The sequence below is a fragment of the Microtus oregoni genome, unplaced genomic scaffold (assembly GCF_018167655.1).
Source record: "Microtus oregoni isolate MIOR12 unplaced genomic scaffold, Mior012 000020F_ref0000438, whole genome shotgun sequence".
NCBI lineage: Eukaryota > Metazoa > Chordata > Mammalia > Rodentia > Cricetidae > Microtus > Microtus oregoni.
In genome coordinates, this window is record NW_024543079.1 from 38333218 (window position 1) to 38353173 (window position 19956).

Consider the following 19956-nt stretch of genomic DNA (forward strand, 5'->3'; position numbering starts at 1 on the left):
GCCAGAGCGAGGCTCTAGGTTCCTGCGTCCCAGCTCTGGTGGTTGCTCAGTAACTGTTCGGCGTGGAGAGGGACGGTTCCCTTCTGAGTTATGGATTTTGAAAATCTTTTCTCAAAACCCCCCAATCCGGCCCTTGGCAAAAAAACGGCCGCCGACTCTGAAGAAAGGTGATCCACACGTTTCGTCGTTTGCAGGGGCAGCGCCGGGGTTCCGCCCCTCAGCCTGGGCTAGCGCGTGAGCCGAGGCCGGAGCGGAGAGGTCGCGGGGGAAGTGGGGTGGCTGGCAGAGTGGGGACCTGGGGCGAGGGCAGTGGCCGGGCGGCGGGAGGAGGCTCCGATCTCTGTTGGTCTGCCCCCGTGCACGTGCGCTTAACCTGTTTCCTGTCACTCCCTCAGCTCAGAGGTGGCTTTGCCCCGACTCCTGGTTCTTGAGAGTTTGAATGGTACTGAAGCACTGCCCTGCCAGTGACCCTGAGCCAAAAATCCCAGAATAAAGCAGCAAGCACCGTTTTGGCTTAGTATTTCTGTTAAATTGGAAAAGCATGTTGTTAGTCTCGTACTTAGTGCAGAGTGCAGAATTTCTGTACAGGTACCTGTTCACTTTTAGTCTTTTGAATTGAAAGTGCCCCCACGCCCCATCTCGCCAAAAACTCTTGTCTTCTATGTTCCCATCTTGCCTCAGTGGAAACCTTGACACACATCCTTCACGAGATTTTTCGCCATCCTAATTACAGATACGTTTCCAGCGCTGGGCCAGACCTGGTGGCACAACTTTAATCCCAGCTCTTGAGAAGCCGAAGCTGGAAGATTTAGCGAGTCTGAGAACAGTCTGGGCTACATAGTGAAATCCTGTTTTAAGGGGGAAAAGAATATATGTGTTCACAGCTCTGTCTCAAAATACGTTAGTGGAAACCATGACCCTAATTGGGCTAGCATCCAGGGTTTCATGTGTGCATCATGTGAAATTTAGCCCCCACATCAGCCTTAAGGAGAAAGTGATGTTCTTATTTTACAGATGAGAATATTGAGGCATAGGGAGCTTATGTCACCTGCCAAGACGACACTGGGGGTGGTAGACCTAGGATTAAGGTGCTCGGGTAGTGTGATTTCAGTAATACGATTTCATCACACAGCTTCTAAAGCAGAATTACTCGTGTAAATTAGGTCCTATAGATAGATACTGGGAAGAAATGGACCCGGATTACTTGCAGATAGTAACATTCAAGGACAGATTTTTTTTTCATTTTCTTATTGATATTTATTGAGCTCTACATTTTTCTCTGCTCCCCTCCCTGCCTTTCCCCTCGCCCTTTCAATCCTCCCCCAAGGTCCACATGCTCCCAATTTACTCAGGAGATCTTGCCTTTTTCTACTTTCTACTTTCGTGTAGATTAGATCTATGTAAGTCTCTCTTAGTGTCCTCATTGTTGTCTAAATTTTCTGGGATTGTGGATTGTAGGATGGCTTTCTTTGCTTTATGTTTAAAAACCACCTATGAGTGAGTACATGTGATAATTGTCTTTCTGTATCTGGGTTACCTCACTCAAAATAATGTTTTCTAGCTCCATCCATTTTCCTGCAAAATTCAAGCTGTCATTATTTTTTTTTCTGCTGTGTAGTACTCCATTGTGTAAGTGTACCACATTTTCCTTATCCATTCTTTGGTTGAGGGGCATTTAGGTTGTTTCCAGGATCTGGCTATGACAAACAATGCTGCTATGAACATAGTTGAGCACATGTCCTTGCGGCACGATTGAGCATCCTTTGGGTATATACCCAAAAGTAGTATTACTGGGTCTTGAGGAAGGTTGTTTCCTAATTTTCTGAGAAATTGCCACGCTGACATCCAAAGGGGTTGTACCAGCTTGCATTCCCACTAGCAATGCAGAATTGTCCCTTTTCTCCACAACCTCTCCAGCATAAGTTGTCATCAATGTTTTTTGATCTTGGCCATTCTTACAGGTGTAAGATGGAATCTCAGAGTTGTTTTGATTTGCATTTCTCTGATAACTAAGGATGTTGAACATTTCCTTAAGTGTCTTTCAGCCAGTTTAGATTCCTCTGTTGATAGTTCTCTGTTGAGGTCTTTACTCCAAATTTTTTCATTGTATTATATGTTCTTTTGGTGTCCAATTTCTTGAGTTCTTTGTATATTTTGGAGATCAGACCTCTGTCTGATGTGGGGTTAGTGAAGATCTTTTCCCATTCTGTAGGCTGTCGTTTTGTCTTGTTGACCGTGTCCTTTGCTTTACAGAAGCTTTTCAGTTTCAGGAGGTCCCATTTATTAATTGTTTCTCTCAGTGTCTGTGCTGCTGGGGTTATATTTAGGAAGTGGTTCCCTGTGCCAATGCATTCAAGTGTACTTCCCACTTTCTCTTCTATAAGGTTCAGTGTGGCTGGCTTTATGTTAAGGTCTTTGATACATTTGGACTTGAGTTTTGTGCATGGTGATAGATATGGGTCTATTTTCATTTTTCTACGTGTTGATATCCAGTTATGCCAGCACCACTTGTTAAATATGCTTTCTTTTTTCCATTTGATAATTTTTTGCTTCCTTGTCAAAAATCAGGTGTTCAAAGATGTGTGGATTGATATCCGGGTCTTCTGTTCAGTTCCATTGGTCCTCCTGTCTGTTCTTATGCCAATACCATGCTGTTTTCAGTACTGTAGCTCTGTAGTAGAGTTTGAAGTCAGGGAGTGTGATGCCTCCAGAAGTTCTTTTATTGTACAGGATTGTTTGGTTATCCTGGGTCTTTTGCTTTTTCACATGAAGTTGAGAACCATTCTTTCGAGGTCTTTGAAGAATTTTGCTGGGATTTTGATGGGCATTGCGTTGAATCTGTAAGGACAGAAACAAATTGATAGCATTTACATGTATGAGAATTGAACTAGATTAGAAAAAATAGTCAATAGTTTGAAATTACTGTAGACAAAATACCCGTTCCCTAAAGTTTGGCTGAAATATGTAAGAGGCGCTTGGACTTGCAGAAGACAGTTGGAGAGCGGCATGAAAGTAAGGTACCTAGCTATTCGTAGGCCTCCTTTTACTTTGGCTTTGGGTCCTTTTCAAGATTTTAGATTTCTGTATTTTTCAGTTTATCTTGATTTTTGCCTTTAGATTTTTTTGAATGCATTGAAACATGTTTTTTTGTTTATTTTAGTTTATTTTATGTGTATGAATGTTTTGCCTGCATGTATGTTTCTGCACCATATGTGTGCCTTGCCCTTGGAGGCCTGAAGAGATCATTGGAACAGGTGGTATTGATGTTTGTTAACCACCGTGTTGGTCCTTGGAAGAGCAGCCATTGCACTTAACTACTGAGCCATTTCTAGCCTGCTGTGTGTGTGTGTGTGTGTGTGTGTGTGTGTGTGAAGTGAGTTAGTCTTCAGGTTTCTGATTCTTTTGCTCATGATGGGAATACTCATTCATTTAAAACAATTTTAATTGCACTCCTGCTACATAAGACACATCATTCTAGGGCATGGTGACAGAGCAATAAATGAATAAAATGCAGAAAAATACTAATGCTCATGAATTGTGTATTATCGAGGTGAATGGCAGATATATGGTACCTTAGATGATAAGGAAAGCCTTGGGCTAAATGAAGACTGGGTGAGGAGTTAGATATTTGGGATAATGAGGATAGTGTGGATAGTATAAAGAAGCCAGTTAAGGAAAAGCCTTAATGAAAGTTGGCTGTTTGGTTCTTAAGGGCAGGAGGTTGGAGCTAGGCTATTGGAATCAGCTGTATACAGATGGTATTAGACTCCAGGAGGATGAAACTGTAGGAAAGAAAGGTGAGGAATGACTTTGGTAAGAGTTGCAAAGATGAGAAGCCAACCAAGAAGAAAAAGTAGCAACTGGGCATGGTGTCACACCTTTAATCCTAGTACTGGGGAGGCAGAAGCAGATGGATTGGGGCCAGCCTGGTCTACATAGTGAGATTGGTAATTTGAATATAATTTGCCCCCGTAAGATCATAGGGAGTGGCACTATTAGGAGGTATGGCTTTATTGAAGTAGGTAGGACCTTTATGGAGGAAGTGTGTCACTATGGGGGTAGGCTTTGAAGGCTCCTTTACTCCCTTGCTCCTTATGTCACCTCGTGACATAGTTCACTTTCTGTTGCCTGCGGATCAGGATGTAGAACTCTCAGCTCATCCTCAGCACCATGTGTGCCTGCATGCCGCCATGTCCTGCCATTATGATAATGGACTGAACTTCTGAAGTGTAAGCTGCACCAGTTGAATGTTTTCCTTTATAAGAGTTGTCATGGTCATGGTGTCTCTTCACAGCAAAAGTCGCCCTATCTTTAAAAAAAAAAAAGTAGCAGCAATGGGGGGAACAAACAGGGACAACTCAGTACTACTAGAGTTGGCTTTCGCGCTTCTGGGTGGGTCAACAACTAGGACTGAGAATCGTGGCTCCTAAAGGAGCAGTGAAATGGAGATTGAGAGGCCGTGGTTTAAGACAGTTCTCCAGGCTCTGATATTATCCATCCCTTCGTCTCGGGTTCACTTTCAGTTCTGTTAGAGCAGTGCTTCTCAGCCTTCCTGATGCTGCCACCCTTCCTCATGTTGTCGTGACTCCGAACCAGAAAATTACCTTCGTTGATGCTTCATAACTGTAATTTTGCTGCTGGTATGCATCATAATGTAAATATCTGATATGCAGGATGTCTTATATGCGTACCCTTATCTTATATGTGAAAAGGTTGTTACACACACACACCCTGGTTGAGAACTGCTGTGCTAGAGTATGCTCAGTAATTACACAGTGTCTATGCATGGCGAGTTGCTCACGCTTGAGTCAGAAGAGTTGTTTATCTTCACATTTGGGTGTTATCTCCTGACCTCCAGAGGCATCCTGCATCGTACCTGACACACCTCGCTCTTTGACATTCCTCTTTGCTAGTTCTTCCATATCTTTTCTGTTTAGAAAACCCCAAATCTAACTTGAGTGTTCCTTATATATGTGCCTGTATTATTCTCCCAAGCAGATAAAAAGCTCTCAGGAGGCTTGTCTTTTTCATTGTTATACCTTGTAGTCTGAGCCCACAGCCTGAATGTGATGAATAATTAACATGCAATGAATGACAGGAATGATGGGTGAATAGTGATTTGTATATATGCTAATTCTTTTTTTCCCCTCTTTTGCTTTTTTGAGACAGGGTGTCTCTGTGTAACTGCCCTAGCTGTCCAGGAACTCTCTGTAGACAAGGCTGGCCTCAGACTCACAGAGATCCACCTGCGTCTGCCTCCTGAGTGCTGGGATTAAAGGCGTGCGCTGCCACTGGCTGGCGTATATGCTAATTTTTTTTTTTTTCTTTTGGTTTTTCGAGACAGGGTTTCTCTGTAGCTTTGGAGCCTGTCCTGGAACTCCCTTTGTAGACCAGGCTGGACTCGAACTCACAGAGATCCGACTGCCTCTGCCTCCCGAGTGCTGGGATTAAAGGCGTGTGCCACCACCGCCTGGCCCGTATATGCTAATTCTTAAGCACTAAGATATATAATATAAACTTTCAGTTCTATAGGTTGATCATATACATATTACCATTTACCAGTTGTCATCATCATCATTGTGGTTATTTTGAGACAGTCTCACTGTATATAGCCCTGTCTGGCCTAGAACTTGCTGTCTAGACCTCAAACTCACAGAGATCCACCCACCTCTACCTTCTGAGTGCTGGGATTAAAGGATTGCACCACCCATACCTGGGCCTACACTGCTATTTTTATTAATGTTATAGAGTATTTGGAGTAGACTTTGAATTTGGAACTTATCTTAAGACCCAAGCCATGAGTTTTAATGCTGTGCGATAAACTCTTTTGTGTTATTTGCTGTTTTGCTGCAGAACTGATGAAGTAGATGGTGCTGAAGTTGAAACACAGACAGAGAAAGTAAAATGGAAAGCAAAGCGAAACAGTGAACAGATTCCCAAGAAAGTAAGGTTCACCTGACTTGTTGGACAGACAGCTCTGGATGGATGTGAGAGCCTGAAGGATCCTGTTTGTCTCATTGTATTTAGCATTTGGGGCCCTGTTAACTTAGGTCAAGGAAACTCAGAATCATCTTTCAGTAACTTTCTTGCCTTTTAGCATGAACTCCTATCATGATCAGATGGGGAATGTGTCCGTGTTATAACAAGATTGATTTCCTCATTTCTGAAATGAACTGTAAACTGTTTTTTGAAAAGCTTCTTTCCTATCAAATTAGATGTAAAAATCTACAGGTCTGTACTTAACCAGCCTTACTAATTACTGACTTAAAATCCAGATTAGTATGTAGCAGGATTCAAACATGGCAGCATGAACAACACAAATGTGTTATCCTGTTGAGGGGCTAGAATTGAACCTGGGAGCAAAGGTGGTAGCAGGGTTGTTCTTTCTGGGGTGTGTAAGGAGAGGTCTGTTCCAGACTGTAAGAAGCCTCCTGACCTCCTACAATGGCCTGATTTCCAAATAGGCCCCATTGTGCAAAATTGAAGATCAAGACTTACACATAAGAATTTAGAGTTGGGGGAGACTCAAGTTCAGTCCATCACAAAGCCAATATCTGCTCCTCTCCTGTTGGAGTTTTTTATGGGGGAGGCAGTAAATGTTAACACATTACATAAAAATATATTATATTGACAATGTAAGGCACAAATGGGCTTTATAAAAATATGCAGGAGAGATGCTACAACTAGCACAGCACCTTCATCTCCTGGGGAAGGCTCTGAGCCCCTCCCTCAGAAATACTGACTTCCATGTGTAGCTGCCACGGATAAAGACTGAGGCCGATGTCCAGAATCTGCAGTGATACAGGCCTCACTCCATGCCCACAGTTCATAGTCTGTGTACTCCCTCTCTAAGAGAGTAGACAGGCAATAGCACACTGTCTTTATTTCTAAATAAGTTATAGGAAAAGGTGAACACCCAGGTTATCCCCAAGCAGAGTTCGTTCAGCTCAGGCTTTTCAGTCACTAACACAAATATATGTAGGGTTATGGCTAACTTAGTAGGGGTACCCAGGTAAGCACTGCAGGTCTAGAAAAAGTATTGTTGCCTCTCTCCTCCGTGTTTGCTCCTGAAATGACCAGTTCTAACTTGTGCACAGATCGCTTCTGTGTTTTTCCCAGTTTTACTGCTTATGTAGTCATCCCTGAGCTTACAGTTTAAATTCATAAATCGAGTGTGTGCTTGTTCACTGTTCTCGCAGCACAGCCGTCCATAGGACAGGCTGTTAGAGGTGGCGCTGGTCTTGCTTTCCTTAGTAGGGTGCTGGCATTCTTGTATTGTGCACCTACACTCTGCACTGTCCTGGGAGAGATGCTGCTGGAGCCTCACGTATGAGCAGCGTTGCTCTTGTAGCGATACTTGCCTGTGTTAGAAAGTGGTTGTACCAGTTTTTATTCCAACACTACAAATGAGAGAGGCTGGCCCCGCCTGAGAATGCCATGACATCCCAGTCTTGTTCTGTTTGCAGCTGCATTTCCAGTCTCGCCCTGTGTGAGTTTCCTGTGTCCTTGAGCTTGGTCTCTGTTCCCCTTACCTTCACTATTTGTTGTTGTTTTCTTGACTTAGAGTTCTATGTACTTTTTGGTCATCCTTGTGCCTTATGTGTTGCAGATACCTGCTCATTTTAGTTTTCTTTCTCTCCAGTGATATTTTTTGTAAATGTCACACCTTTGAGATAGTTGATTTTAAGAGTATGTTCCTGTATACCCAGTCCTTTGTGCACCGATAAGCTTATTTTCTTGAATTATCTTCTAAAGCTTTGTTTCGCCTTTCACATTGAAATTTATAATCACCTTGGGGTGCAGGCAACCCATTTCTTTATTTTGTTATTATTATACCTAATTGTTTCAGGGCCATTTTGTTATCAGTAAGGGGCTGTCTTGTCCCCATGGTTTTACATTGCCACTTTTGTTAAAGTCAGGTATTCATGTTCAGTCTTCTCAGCTGTCTGTTCTTGTCCTCTGAACTACCTGTTCCTTCCCCACTACTCAAAGAGTTAATTAGTACAGTTTTAAAATGATTTGCTGTTATATAAGCAAGTCTTGGCACCTTTGTGGTTTTTTCTTCTTTGAAGTGTCTTGGCTATCTTTTTGTGCTGTTGTTTGTTTTTCAAGATGTGGTTTCTCTGTGTAGTCTTTAGCTGTCCTTGAATTCACTCTGTAGACCAGGCTGGCCTCAAATTCTGCCATCTAATCTACCTGCCTCTACCTCTCCAGTAGTAGGACTGAAGGTGTGCACCACACCACACCTGGTGTGGCTATTCTTAGCATAGGCCTACCTATATAAATTTAAAATCAGTTTGTTGGGTACCACAGAAAGTCTTGGGTAGGGTTTTCATTGGTAATATGTGAAATTTATGGATTATTTAGAGGGAAATTTGAATCCCTAGAATATTATACAGTCTTTGTCTTGAATTTTTCTAAGCATATTGTGTGTGGAACTGTTTGTGTGTGTGTGTGTACATGTAGAGGCGAGAGGTTACTATTGGATGGATTTCTCAATTGTTCTCTACTTTATTTTTGAGATGGATCTCTCTCTGAGCCTTGAGTTCATTGATGCAGTTGGGTTGGCTGTCCAGTGAACTCCAGAGATCTGTCTGTCTCCATTCACCTGGCGCTCACTGTATCCTAAGGTTACACATGAGGCCACCAGACCAGCTTTTACGTGGGTGCTAGGGATCTGAACTTGAGTTCTCACGCCTGATAGCAGGAACTTTACTGTCTGTGCCATCTCCCTGGTCTTCCTTGTGGTATTTGTTTGTTTGGTGTGTGTGTATGTGTATGTGTGCGTGCACATGCATGCTAGTGTCCTTCAAGACTGGAAGTATCAGATTCCTCTAGAGCTGGAGTTAACAGGTGTAAGCCGCTGTACATGGTGAGGGAACGAATCTTGGGTCCTCTGGAAGAGTGCTGTATGCTCCTAACCACTGAGCCATTTCTACAGCCCATTTTTAATTCTGCAAAATTTTCAGGTGTTTAAAAAAAGAGTGTAGAGGGGTTGGAGAGATGGCTCAGGGGTTAAGAGCACTGGCTGTTCTTCCAGAGGTCCTTAGTTCAATTCCCAGCACCCACGTGGTGGTTCACAGCCATCTGTAATAAGATCTGGTGCCCTCTTCTGGCATGCAGACATACATGCAGGCAGAACATTGTCTATATAATTAAATAAATAAATAATAGTCTCAAAAAATGACTACATTTATAAAAAAAAGTGTAGAAAACGCAACACATAAGGCACAAGGATGACTCATGTATCCCTCATACAATTGCAGTAATAGTCAATTAATTGCTAGTCTTATGATATATATGTATATAAAGCTTGCTTTGAATCTTAAGCCAAAAATTTCAATTTTTATTGTGTGATATTTTGATTACATTATGATGCTCCCAAGAAAGTTTGTTTTGAATCAGAGGGCAGAGCTAGATACTGGCTGACCAAAATTTACCATAGAGGTTTTAGAGAACTGCAGACAGATAGAAGTAGTAGGGTGGGGCTTAGAGAGGATCTTAACCCTTTTGGATGGAGGAATGAAAGATAAGAAGTCACTGGTCACTTCACTGCTGCTTCTCTGGTCATTCAGGTTCTTATCCCAATACCTGACTCCCGAGTTTTTATTGATAAAGAATAGATAAATGCATTATCTTTTCATCTTTAGTTTAAGCACCTGGGAAACTCTACAGCATCACCAAAGGGTTTGCCATGTAAAAAATCAAGAAGTAAGGACTATGACCCATACAGTGACGGTGAGACCTGCACTCCGGAACCTGAAGATAATTTTGACAAAGAGCTTCAACAGTACATCCAAGCCAAGGAAATGGCAAAAGCTGCTCAACTCTCACTACTGCCTGGAGAATCTGTGAAAAAAGAGGGAGCGGCAGGCACCCAGCAGAGTAAGCACTTTGTCCTGGTTGTTTGTATTTGAACAAGCATTTTCTCACCTGTACTTTATCTTACAAGACAAGGTGACTTTGGTTGCTTTTTGTGCTCGAGGCAGGTTGTTGAAGTGAGAGGCAACCCGAGACTTGGTTGCGTGGTAGCTCTCAGTTTATAGGAGACACTGGGCTGCTAGTGGGTTATCAAAGGCTGTGTCTCTCTCAGAAGAAGTCTGAATCCCTGGCTTCTGTGTGTATGACCCTTGTTTAAAGAATTGACTGACTGGGTGATTGTGTATGTCTGTGTCCATTTTTTTTAAATACTGGGGACTGATCACCCAGGACTCGTGTATTAAGGAGACATTCTGCTATGGAACTATATCCTAGCATAAAAATGCATTTCTTTCATTTTTATTTTTTAAATTGATATGTATTATTTTAAATTACAAAAATGTGATTTGGCCATAGATATGAGGGCACATGACAGTTTGTAAATGTTTTTTTTTTGTTTTTTTTTTTTGTTTGTTTGTTTTGAGACAATGTTTTTCTATGTAGCCTTGGCTGCCTTGGAACTTGCTTTATAAGATCAGACTGCCCTTGAACTCTGAGACTCTTATACCTCTGCCTCCTAAGTGTTGGGATTAAAGGTGTGCACCACAACTGCCCAGCATAAATGAAATTTTTAATGCTTTCCATTTACTGTGCTTTCCTTCAAGTGTTTTTTCTATTCAAGATACAGCTATCAGTAAATTTAGTGTATATGGTTTTCTTTTTTGGTACACACACACGTGTGTGTGTGTGTGTCTGTGTGTGTGTGCGCGTGTGAAATATTTTGAGATGGGATCTCATGTAGTCCAGGTAGTCTGAACCTTGCTATGTAGCTGAAGATAGCCTTGAACTCCTGATCCTCCGACCCCATTGTCTTCAGTGCTAGGCTTGCAGTTGTTCTCGTTTGTTGTATATTGCTATGATAAAACACCGTGATAGCACCCTGAGGAGGAAAGGGTTTATTTATTTCATGTTATACCTCAGGTAACAAACAGTCCATTACTGAAAGAAGACACGGCAGAAACCTAGAGGAAGGAAGGCTGTTTACAGGCTTGTTCAGCCCGTTTTCTTATACCACCCAGGCCCACCTGTCCAGGGTGGCACCACCCACAGAGAGCTGGGCCCTCACATCAGTTATCAACAACAACATGCCCTACGTACCTGTTTGCAGGCCATCTGACGGAGTCGGCAGTTGAGGTGCCTCTTCCTAGATAATTCTAGTTTGTGTCAAGTAGACAGAAAACTAGCCAGCATGCAAGTTTGGACCACCATCCTCTTCTTTAAGACATATTTTCAAGAGAAAATCTGTAATATATGTGATAATTCTAAGCCACTAGTTCTTTTCTACAGATGCTGTGGCAATTCTAATTGGATCAGTCAATTGTTGACGTCTTCAAAATGTTCTGGCCTGTGGTGTGCAAGATTGACTTAATTCATCATCTTATTTTTCCCTCCCGCCTGTCCCTTCTTTTCAATAACAGTGCATTTGAAGTTAGGATGTTAGAAGCCTTTGTTTGCTTCTGGTTAGCGAGTCCCGTCACTGTCCGGTCTGCTTTCCCTTACTGAGGTGCAGTTTCCCTGAATTATAAGGCCAATTTCTAAGGGTTAAGCTGACATCATACCTTTATGCTATTTTAAAAAAATGAACTTCTTGTTTTTAGCTGCCAAACAAAAAAATAAGAAATCTAAAGCTGGTCACAAGAAAGTTAAACAGAAGAAAATGAAGCGCAAGTGGCCCGACACTGGAAACAAAGGGTCAAGTGTCTCGCTGAAGAACTGTGGCTCCCAAGAAAAGGTACAAGAGTTGTGCTTTTAGGAGGATGCCTATGTGCTTCCAGGTTCTTACCTTTCACTTCAGTTTCAGGAAGTGCTCGGAGATGTGGGGAGGCAGGAGCACCCCGCAAGTCAGGGTATACGGAAACCTCTACCTGCTGTTGACTCTGTGGTCTTCCTAATTCCTTCCTTCCCTCTCGGCACTGGCTGCCAGCACGTCTTCAGCCTCAGGGGTCTCTGAGTGTTAGACCATTGCTAACTGTAGAAAACTGGGAGGCAGAAGGAAATAGCTTTGGAGACAGTTGAAAGGCCGCCCAGTCCTGTGTAGCTGATACACTGCAGTCCCGTAGCCTTTGGGTTGATCCTTCTGGAAATTAAAAACAGCTATTCTGAACATCGGTCTTACCAAAGCTGCCAGTCCTGCACCTGGTGCTTTGACGTTGCTTTGTAAATGTTCTTCCTTGATTTGCATCTGTACTCAGCATAGGATAGTAAATCACCTCTCTAGACTCTTCTGAAGACTTTTAAACCGAATGACAAGCTTTTTATTCAGCTTAGTCACGGGGTCAAGAGTTTGGGGAGGTTAAAATATTAGAAATATCAAAGTATTAGCTAAGCATGGTTGTGGGTGCCTTGTGTTGTCCCAGCTGCTTAGGAGTGGTAGGAGGAGTTGAGGACTATCCTGGGTAACAAACAGTGAGATCCCATGTCAAAATAAGGGAGGGGAATACCAAATATTAAAGATTGAAATCAACTTATGTAAAAACTGTCTCTCTTTCCATATTTTGCGAACGAGAAATGTGAAGTCAGAGTTCAGGTCACTGCCTGTTCCACACAGGCCAAGCCAGGGCTGAACTTTGTTTCTTCCCTGTCTCTGTGTTGTAACATTGGCTCAGATGATTCTTCCTCCACAACTGCAGCCCTTCTACACCAAGAACAAGTTCTAAACATATGTTAGACTCTCATAGCATAATTATCTAAAACCAAAGATTTGAACTGAGATACACTTATAATTTTTTTTAAATATTTATTTATTTATTATGTATACAACATTCTGCCTCGATGTATGCCCGCATGCCAGAGCAGGGCGCCAGATCTCAGTACAGATGGTTGTGAGCCACCATGTGGTTGCTGGGAATTGAACTCAGGACCTCTGGAAGAGCAGCCAGTACTCTTAACCTCTGAGCCATCTCTCCAGCCCCTACACTTATAATTTTTATGGTCTTAATAAATCAATAACTTGATATTCTTGCAAAGCTGGTCATTTAGGAAATGGGTTCGTTCTTAACTGCACACACCATATTCCTAAATCTGTATTTACGACTTAGGCATACAGAAGCGATAAGCTCTGTCACAAGGTAAGACATTAAAAATAAGTTTTGTTTCTAAAGAGCTAAAATAGGCTTTAGGGTTCTCATTTCTTTTTTAAATATTAATCTGTAAAACTGTAGTTGGAACTAGAGATTTTTCACTGCTTTCTGTTAATGGAGTCCCAGCTTTGTTATCTGTGATCCTAAAACCTTCTGTTGTAGACTTCTTTTTATTACAAACAATATACTTTCTTATTTTTTTCATTCATTTTTATAAAATAAGGACAAAGTACATAAAATCCTCAAATTTTACAAACACTAGTATTCAGTGGTTGAATGCTGTTGAAAATGATGAGCACTCATTTTATAAACTGATTTACTAAAGTCCATCTTTGAAAGCTCTTTTAGTAGAGACCCTTTTTTGAGCCAGGGTCTTGCTGTATAGGTCAGGCTGGCCTTGAACTTGTAGCCCTGCTTCAGCCTTGGAATGCTGAGAAGACACATTATGTCAACATGCCCAACTAGAAGAGACACAGTCTAACATATTAAAAGTAGATTAAAACAATTTTGTAAAATAGAATGAAATATTTAATTTTTTTTCTGTTTATTTATTTATTGTATTAAAGGCTGGTGAGCCTGAAGAGAAGCAGCCGTGTGTCAGGATGAGTCAAGGCTTCATCAATCAGCACACAGTGGAACGTAAAGGGAAGCAAGTGTGCAAATACTTTCTTGAAAGGAAATGCATTAAGGTATGAGAATGTGCAAGCAAAATACACTACAGCGTGCTTATGGCAGAAATCTACAAGAATTGCTGTCTCTGAGTCTTTTAAAAACAAACCTGTAAAGTTTTAAAAACCTTTCGCTCTTGGAAACAATTTAATTAGAAAATTAGTGATGTGCCGCTTTTATGCTTTAAAAGGTAATTTATTAAATACGCTTTATATTAAAAATGTTCAAGAATTTTTATAAAGTTCAGCAAGCTAAGTGATGTAACAAGCTAAGTTATCGCTAACACGAGCTTGTTTGGACTCTTTCTGGACTCGCTCATTTGAAGTTAAGTGGGAGCTGAGCTGCAAAGGTCTGACTGTGAGACATGACCTGTGCTTATTCTTACACACAGGGAGACCAGTGTAAGTTTGATCATGATGCGGAGATAGAGAAGAAGAAGGAGATGTGTAAGTATTACGTACAAGGGTATTGCACCAAAGGCGAGAACTGCCTGTATTTGCATAATATCCTTTATCACAAGAGTCCCTTCACTCTTTGTATAGTATGAACTTTTAAAGATGTAGACTTTGTAATAAACCACAGCTTTGACTATAGCAAAGTGCTCTACCTAAGCCCAAGTAGATATCAAAGTTATTGTATTGTATACATATTTGCATAAGAAAGAAAGGGACCCTTCAGAAAGTCTCCTAAATGTAGGTCCATTCTGCTCAGCCTGGGTGGTGGAAGGCTCATGAGACCTAGTCAGGCCCAGGAAGATGTCAGTTTCTGTTGTGGTTGTGTCTAATTGAGTCTATTCGTATAGAAAAAGAAATATTTTATGGAGGTTCCCTGAACTTGAAGGGGAGCCTTGGTTCTAATGGCACAGACTTGTCAAAAAACATGAAACTCAAACATTTAAGCTAATAATAGCACCATTGACCACACAAAAGTTGTTTCTTTATAGTCATACACCATTGAAGTCTCAGATTCTTCTGGGTGGTGGTGGCGCACGCCTTTAATCTTAACACTCAGGAGGTAGAGGCAGGCAGAGCTCTGAGTTTGAGGCCAGCCTGGTCTACAAAGTGAGTTCCAGGACAGCCAGCGCTGTTACACAGAGAAACCCTGTCTTAAAAAACCAAAGAAAAAGACAAAAAGTCTTAGATTTTAACTTGATATTTTCTATTTAATAATGTTATATAAGTCGGTTCTACTTTAACAAACATAATACATAAAAGATCCAGATTTGTAAAACATACTGTAGTCACTGACTTTAATTTACCCCATCCTCAAAGAACCTTTTAAAATAACCACATCTCTCAAGGTAATTAAGACACATTTATTTCATCTGTGAATGAAACTGACCTGTGGTACATTATGAGAATATATGAGGGAGAAGTTGTCTTTCTAAAATGAGACCTTTTGTTTTCTCATATTTTGAATAGAAAACTCAGTGATTGTACTGGTAGGAAAGATTTTAGAGGGAAAATCTTTATTAATTAACAATGAAGTCTTTCAGTTGGGTTCAAATTGTTCTTTCCCTTAACACTGTGCTACATGAATACCCTTGCAAGTTTTATCACACAGGAACAAAATGTTATCAGGGCGATCACTGTAATTTTTCTCATGCCCCACTGACTGCAGAAACACAGGAACTGTTGGCTAGAGTAAGTATGGTGGTGATCTTGTTTTTCTTTTTAAAAACAATATGTTTGTACCAAGGATGACATTTGAAAAAAGAGAGAGCTTCATGGGCTAGTATATGATAATCTAAGTTTACTTAGGTTTGGAAATTTTTTTTTATCTTATCATTGTCTCTGAAAGGAAGATTGATATTCATTGATAGATAGAATTAATTAGAATGTTGTTAGTCAATATTGTTAGCGAGTTACACTTTCTATTATTTACTATGTGTGTACAGACTTGTGGCAGCCAGAAAAAACTCTGGGGAGTTGGTTCTCTTTATCATGTGGGTCCCTAGGATCAAAGTCAGATTGTTGCACTTGGCGGCAACCCCTTTTACTCACCGAGCTGTCTCTTTACCCTAGTTAGCGACTTTAAATAGCTGTTAAGTCGAGACAGGCACAGGAAATAGAGGTACAGCTTAGTCAGAGAGTCACTGCTGACAAACACGTTAGTTATGTCAATAACTGGTCTTCAGGTATTCCTGGTCTTTGAGAAAAGGTTATTGTGAAGTTATGGTCATTGACATTCTTTTCTATAGATTAGGTCAGGGTAGTGTCTCCAAAATTAAATTTAAATAAATGTGAAAAATTTAAAAATCCTCCTAAAACCGCTTGTGGCAAAAGTTCCTGGAGCCTAAGCCAGTATGAGGAAGTCAGGGGTGCTCATTTGGTAGGCACTCTATGTCAAGAGTAGGGATGGTGTCTGTGGAGCTAGAAATCATACCAGATATTTATGTGAAATTAGTTTCTTATTTCTTTTTGTAATACCACATGTTGTTAGGTTGAATGCTATTAGAACAATTGGAGAAGAATGAGATAGGACAGTATACATAGTATGTATTAATGAATTTTTTTAAAATCATGTTTTTTTTCTGTTAGGTTTTGAATTCTGAAAAGAAGTCATGTAAATAGACTGAGAAGGTAAAAGTGACCTGCTAATGGTCTTTCTTATTTAATCATCTCTTGAAGTTGGGATAGCAGCCTTAATAGAGGCTTTTCTGTCTTTTCAAATGGAAGCATTTTTCCCTTCCTTCCTTCCTCAATAAAAATATGTATATACCTGCTCCTCTGTCTGTATTTGTCTGCCGTGTGTGTGTGTTTAATTCTCCTCTTGAGTTCTGTCTGTCTGATATTTGAGATAGGGTCTCTCTATGTAGCCCTGGTTATATCCACGTGCCTCTACCTTCCGAGTGCCAGGATAAAGATGAGCTACCACACCTGGCATTTTATTCTATGACTTGGTTATGATTGGATATCATTGTTGGAGATTTAGATGATTTTCAGTTTTCTGAGGGCACATTGTTCCAGTAACTCTTTATAAATATCTCTTGCTATAAATTGCAACAGTTACTCGGGTCTATGCCAAGGAATAGAATTTAATGGATTGGTTTAAGGTAACACAGTTTTTCTAATGTGTTATATAACAGTTTACATTCCTATAAGCCATAGAATTATTTCTTTTCCACATTTGTTAATACTTTGTGTTTTAATTTTTTCCTATCTTAGTGGATATAAAGATGGTGCCCTGTAGCTGATCTGCACGGCATGCAGCGTCTTCAGATTACTGGCCCAGGGTTTCTGTTTGTCCTTTGGCTTTGCTTTTATATGACCTTCACCTTCCTCTGTGAAGAGTGTCAAGTTTCCCATTCTATAGGCTTTCTTGTCGTCTTTTGTTTTGGTTTTGCTTTTTCAAGACAGAGTTTCTCTGTGTAACAGCCTTGGCTGTCCTGGAACTAACTCTGTGGACCATGCTGGCCTCGAACTCACAGAGATCTGCCTACCTCTGCCTCCCAAGTGCTGGGATTAAAGATGTGCGCCACTACTGCCCGGCTTTTTTTGAGGTAGGGTCTTGCCCATGTGTTATTTTTTTCCCGCAGTTTTGGTTATTCAGGATCTTTTAGATTTGGATTCTATATATGAATTTTTAAAAAATTTCTTTTGCCAGGTGGTGGTGACCCATACCTTTAATCCTAGCACTTGGGGGGCAGAAGCAGGTGGATCTCTGTGAGTTCAAGGCTAGCCAACTCTACAGAGCAAGTTCCAGGACAGCTGGGGCTACAAAGAGAAACCTGTCTCAAAAAAAAAAAAAAAAAAAGAAAGAAAAGAAAAAAGAAACTTCTTTCTTCATTTTTTTTCTTTCTTTTTCCCTTTTTTTCAAATATTTAATTGTAACTTCGTTGTGTTGAACGTGAGGATTGCTTTGGTTATAGTAACAACTTAACAGTATTGTCGTCGTATTTGTGGACTTTGATTTTATTGAGCTATACATTTTTCTCTGCTCCCTTGTCGTTTTTAATGTGTATGTGTGTTTTGCTTGAATATGTGTCTGTACCACACTCATGCCTGGTGCCCGCAGAGGTCAGAAGATGATGCTGGGGCCTCTGAAACTGGAGTTACGCATGGCTGTGAGCTGCTATGTGGGTGGTGGGACTCAAACCTGAGTCCTCGGTCAAGAACAAGTATTCTTCACCACTGAGCCAACCATCCCCTCCAGTCTTCATTGTGAATTTTTTTTTCACAGTCCATAAAGGCTTTTTATTTATGTTTTACATCTCTAGAAAAAGAATCCCAGGATTTTCCCTCCTGTGTGTTTTTGTCTTGCCTCTTCATGGTCCATGATGCCAGCTGAGGTGGTCAGTACAATGAAGCCAAACTGACGGGACAGGAGCAGGTTGTCCTGCCATTTTTCTAGGTCTTTGAGTTGCACATCAAATCTAGGGCTTATTACTCCACACTTGTTCAACCTGCCTGTGAGATTTACGACGATCTTCCCAGCTCTGTGGTCATCAATGATTTCAAATTCACCAATGTAACCGTGCTCATCATCACGGTTAGGAACCGAACAATGACTTTGGAGCAGGGCCTGATGAGGACCTTGCGTTTGCCTCTCTTCTCAGCATTGTTGATGCTCTTAAGAGCATCAGCCAGGACTTTCATGTGCACCATGGTAGCAGGAAGATGGCGGAAAAAGCCATAGTGAAATTTTTTATGTAATCATAAATGAGTTCTTACATTTCCATTCAACTCTATTGTTGTTAATAGGGTTTTTGTTGTTGTTGTTTTTGTTTTTGACAGAGTCTTTCTATGTAGTCCTGGATGTCCTAGAGTTTTCTGTATCTAGAACTCACAGATTCACCTACCTCTGCTTCCTAAGTGCTGGGATTAGAGGCCAATATAGTTGGGTTTATTTATTTATTTTTTTATTATCTTTTTGGCTTGGTTTGGGTTTTTGTTTTGTTTTTTAATGTGATTTTGTTTTTTTTCTTTTTCTGTTTTTCTGGATTTTGGTTCGGTTCTAGCCTTAGATTTTACATTCAAACTCAGGGTATTCCTCCCGTTTTCCCCAAGAAGAATATCTAACGCATTTTGGATTTTATGTTTTCTTTTGCTGCATGGATGGTTTTTTAGAGAGGTGAGTGAGTGTAGGGGGTGATTAAGTTGGTAATTTTCTCAAGCTGATGTGTTTATTCTCTTTTGCAGCTTCTATAGAGGACAAATCTATTCCTGTTCAGGACTTTTGAAGACTGGCCATTTGGAATAGTTGGAAGGTCCCTCAGTTAACGCATCTTCCTGTGTGGTTGTGATCATGTGCAGCTTCCAGATCTAGTGCTCAAGTGAAGGGTGGCTCTGCACTGGGAAGACGGGAGAGGAGCACGTGCATGCTGGCTGCGGTGGATGCTGTGCTGAGCTAGGTCCCGGTCGAGACTGCCGAGAACAAGCTAGGCAGAGGATGGGAAAAGTGAGGATGGGAAGTATAGGGAGGATGACAGTGGAGAATGCCAGGGGACAGTAGGTGATAAAATAAGTTACATCTCTACGTGTCATTAAATACTTTGCACAATGTTTTTTTTTTTTTGTTTGTTTGTTTTTTGTTTTTTCGAGAAAGGGTTTTTCTGTGTTTTTGGAGCCTGTCCTGGAACTAGCTCTTGTAGACCAGGCTGGTCTTGAACTCACAGAGATCTGCCTCTGCCTCCCAAGTGCTGGGATTAAAGGCATGTGCCACCACCGCCCGGCTCTGCACAATGTTTTTTTAACAATAATTCAGAGTTCCATTTTATGGTTTAGCATAGACTGTGTTTCTGTTATCTTTTTAAAAACAATTTTCTGATGGATATTTGTTTCTAATTATTTCTGTTATAAATAAAGTGGGATAATATAATACCTCTTGCTATGGTGTTTTCATACTTGCTGCTTTTAATCTTTGTGTTGTTAAAAATGTAAGAATATTTACCTTGGGCCAGTGAGTGCTCAGTGGGTAAAGGTGCTTGCTGTGCAAGTTTGCCCCCCACATTCCATGGTAGAAAGAGGGAACCAGCTTCAGAAAGTTGTCCTTTGACCTCCGTGTGTGTGTGCAAACAACACACAAATAGTGTTTCTTTTTTTAAAAAAATATTTATTTATTTATTATGTATACAATATTCTGTCTGTATGTATGCCTGAAGGCCAGAAGAGGGCACCTTATATAGAAAAGCATGCAACTTTTATCATTGGCTTATAAACAGTAGCCAGATTATATAGTTGTATAAAATATAAATGTGTGAGTTTCAGGATGTTTTGAACACAGCATA

The 19956-nt window shown here is 40.8% G+C and overlaps 1 protein-coding gene and 1 pseudogene across 1 annotated transcript; one reads left to right on the top strand and one right to left on the bottom strand.

The window, feature by feature from the left end:
- Positions 1-19541, top strand: Zc3h8 (zinc finger CCCH-type containing 8). Its single transcript, XM_041670567.1, has 9 exons — positions 1-167; positions 5854-5944; positions 9651-9885; positions 11577-11710; positions 13625-13747; positions 14119-14230; positions 15261-15370; positions 16268-16309; positions 18869-19541. Exons 1-8 carry the CDS (start codon positions 91-93, stop codon positions 16298-16300), a joined length of 915 nt encoding a protein of 304 aa, XP_041526501.1. The 5' UTR covers positions 1-90; the 3' UTR covers positions 16301-16309; positions 18869-19541.
- LOC121460268 lies at positions 17943-18506 on the bottom strand (annotated as a pseudogene).
- Positions 19542-19956: the final 415 nt, after the last annotated feature.

Excerpts from the sequence above, each read along its gene's own strand:
- Zc3h8 (XM_041670567.1), top strand. The coding sequence starts at position 91 with ATGGATTTTGAAAATCTTTTCTCAAAACCCCCCAATCCGGCCCTTGGC. Across the intron at positions 168-5,853 it reads GCCGCCGACTCTGAAGAAAG|AACTGATGAAGTAGATGGTG; the intron begins GTGATCCACACG and ends GTTTTGCTGCAG. Across the intron at positions 5,945-9,650 it reads GTGAACAGATTCCCAAGAAA|TTTAAGCACCTGGGAAACTC; the intron begins GTAAGGTTCACC and ends TTTCATCTTTAG.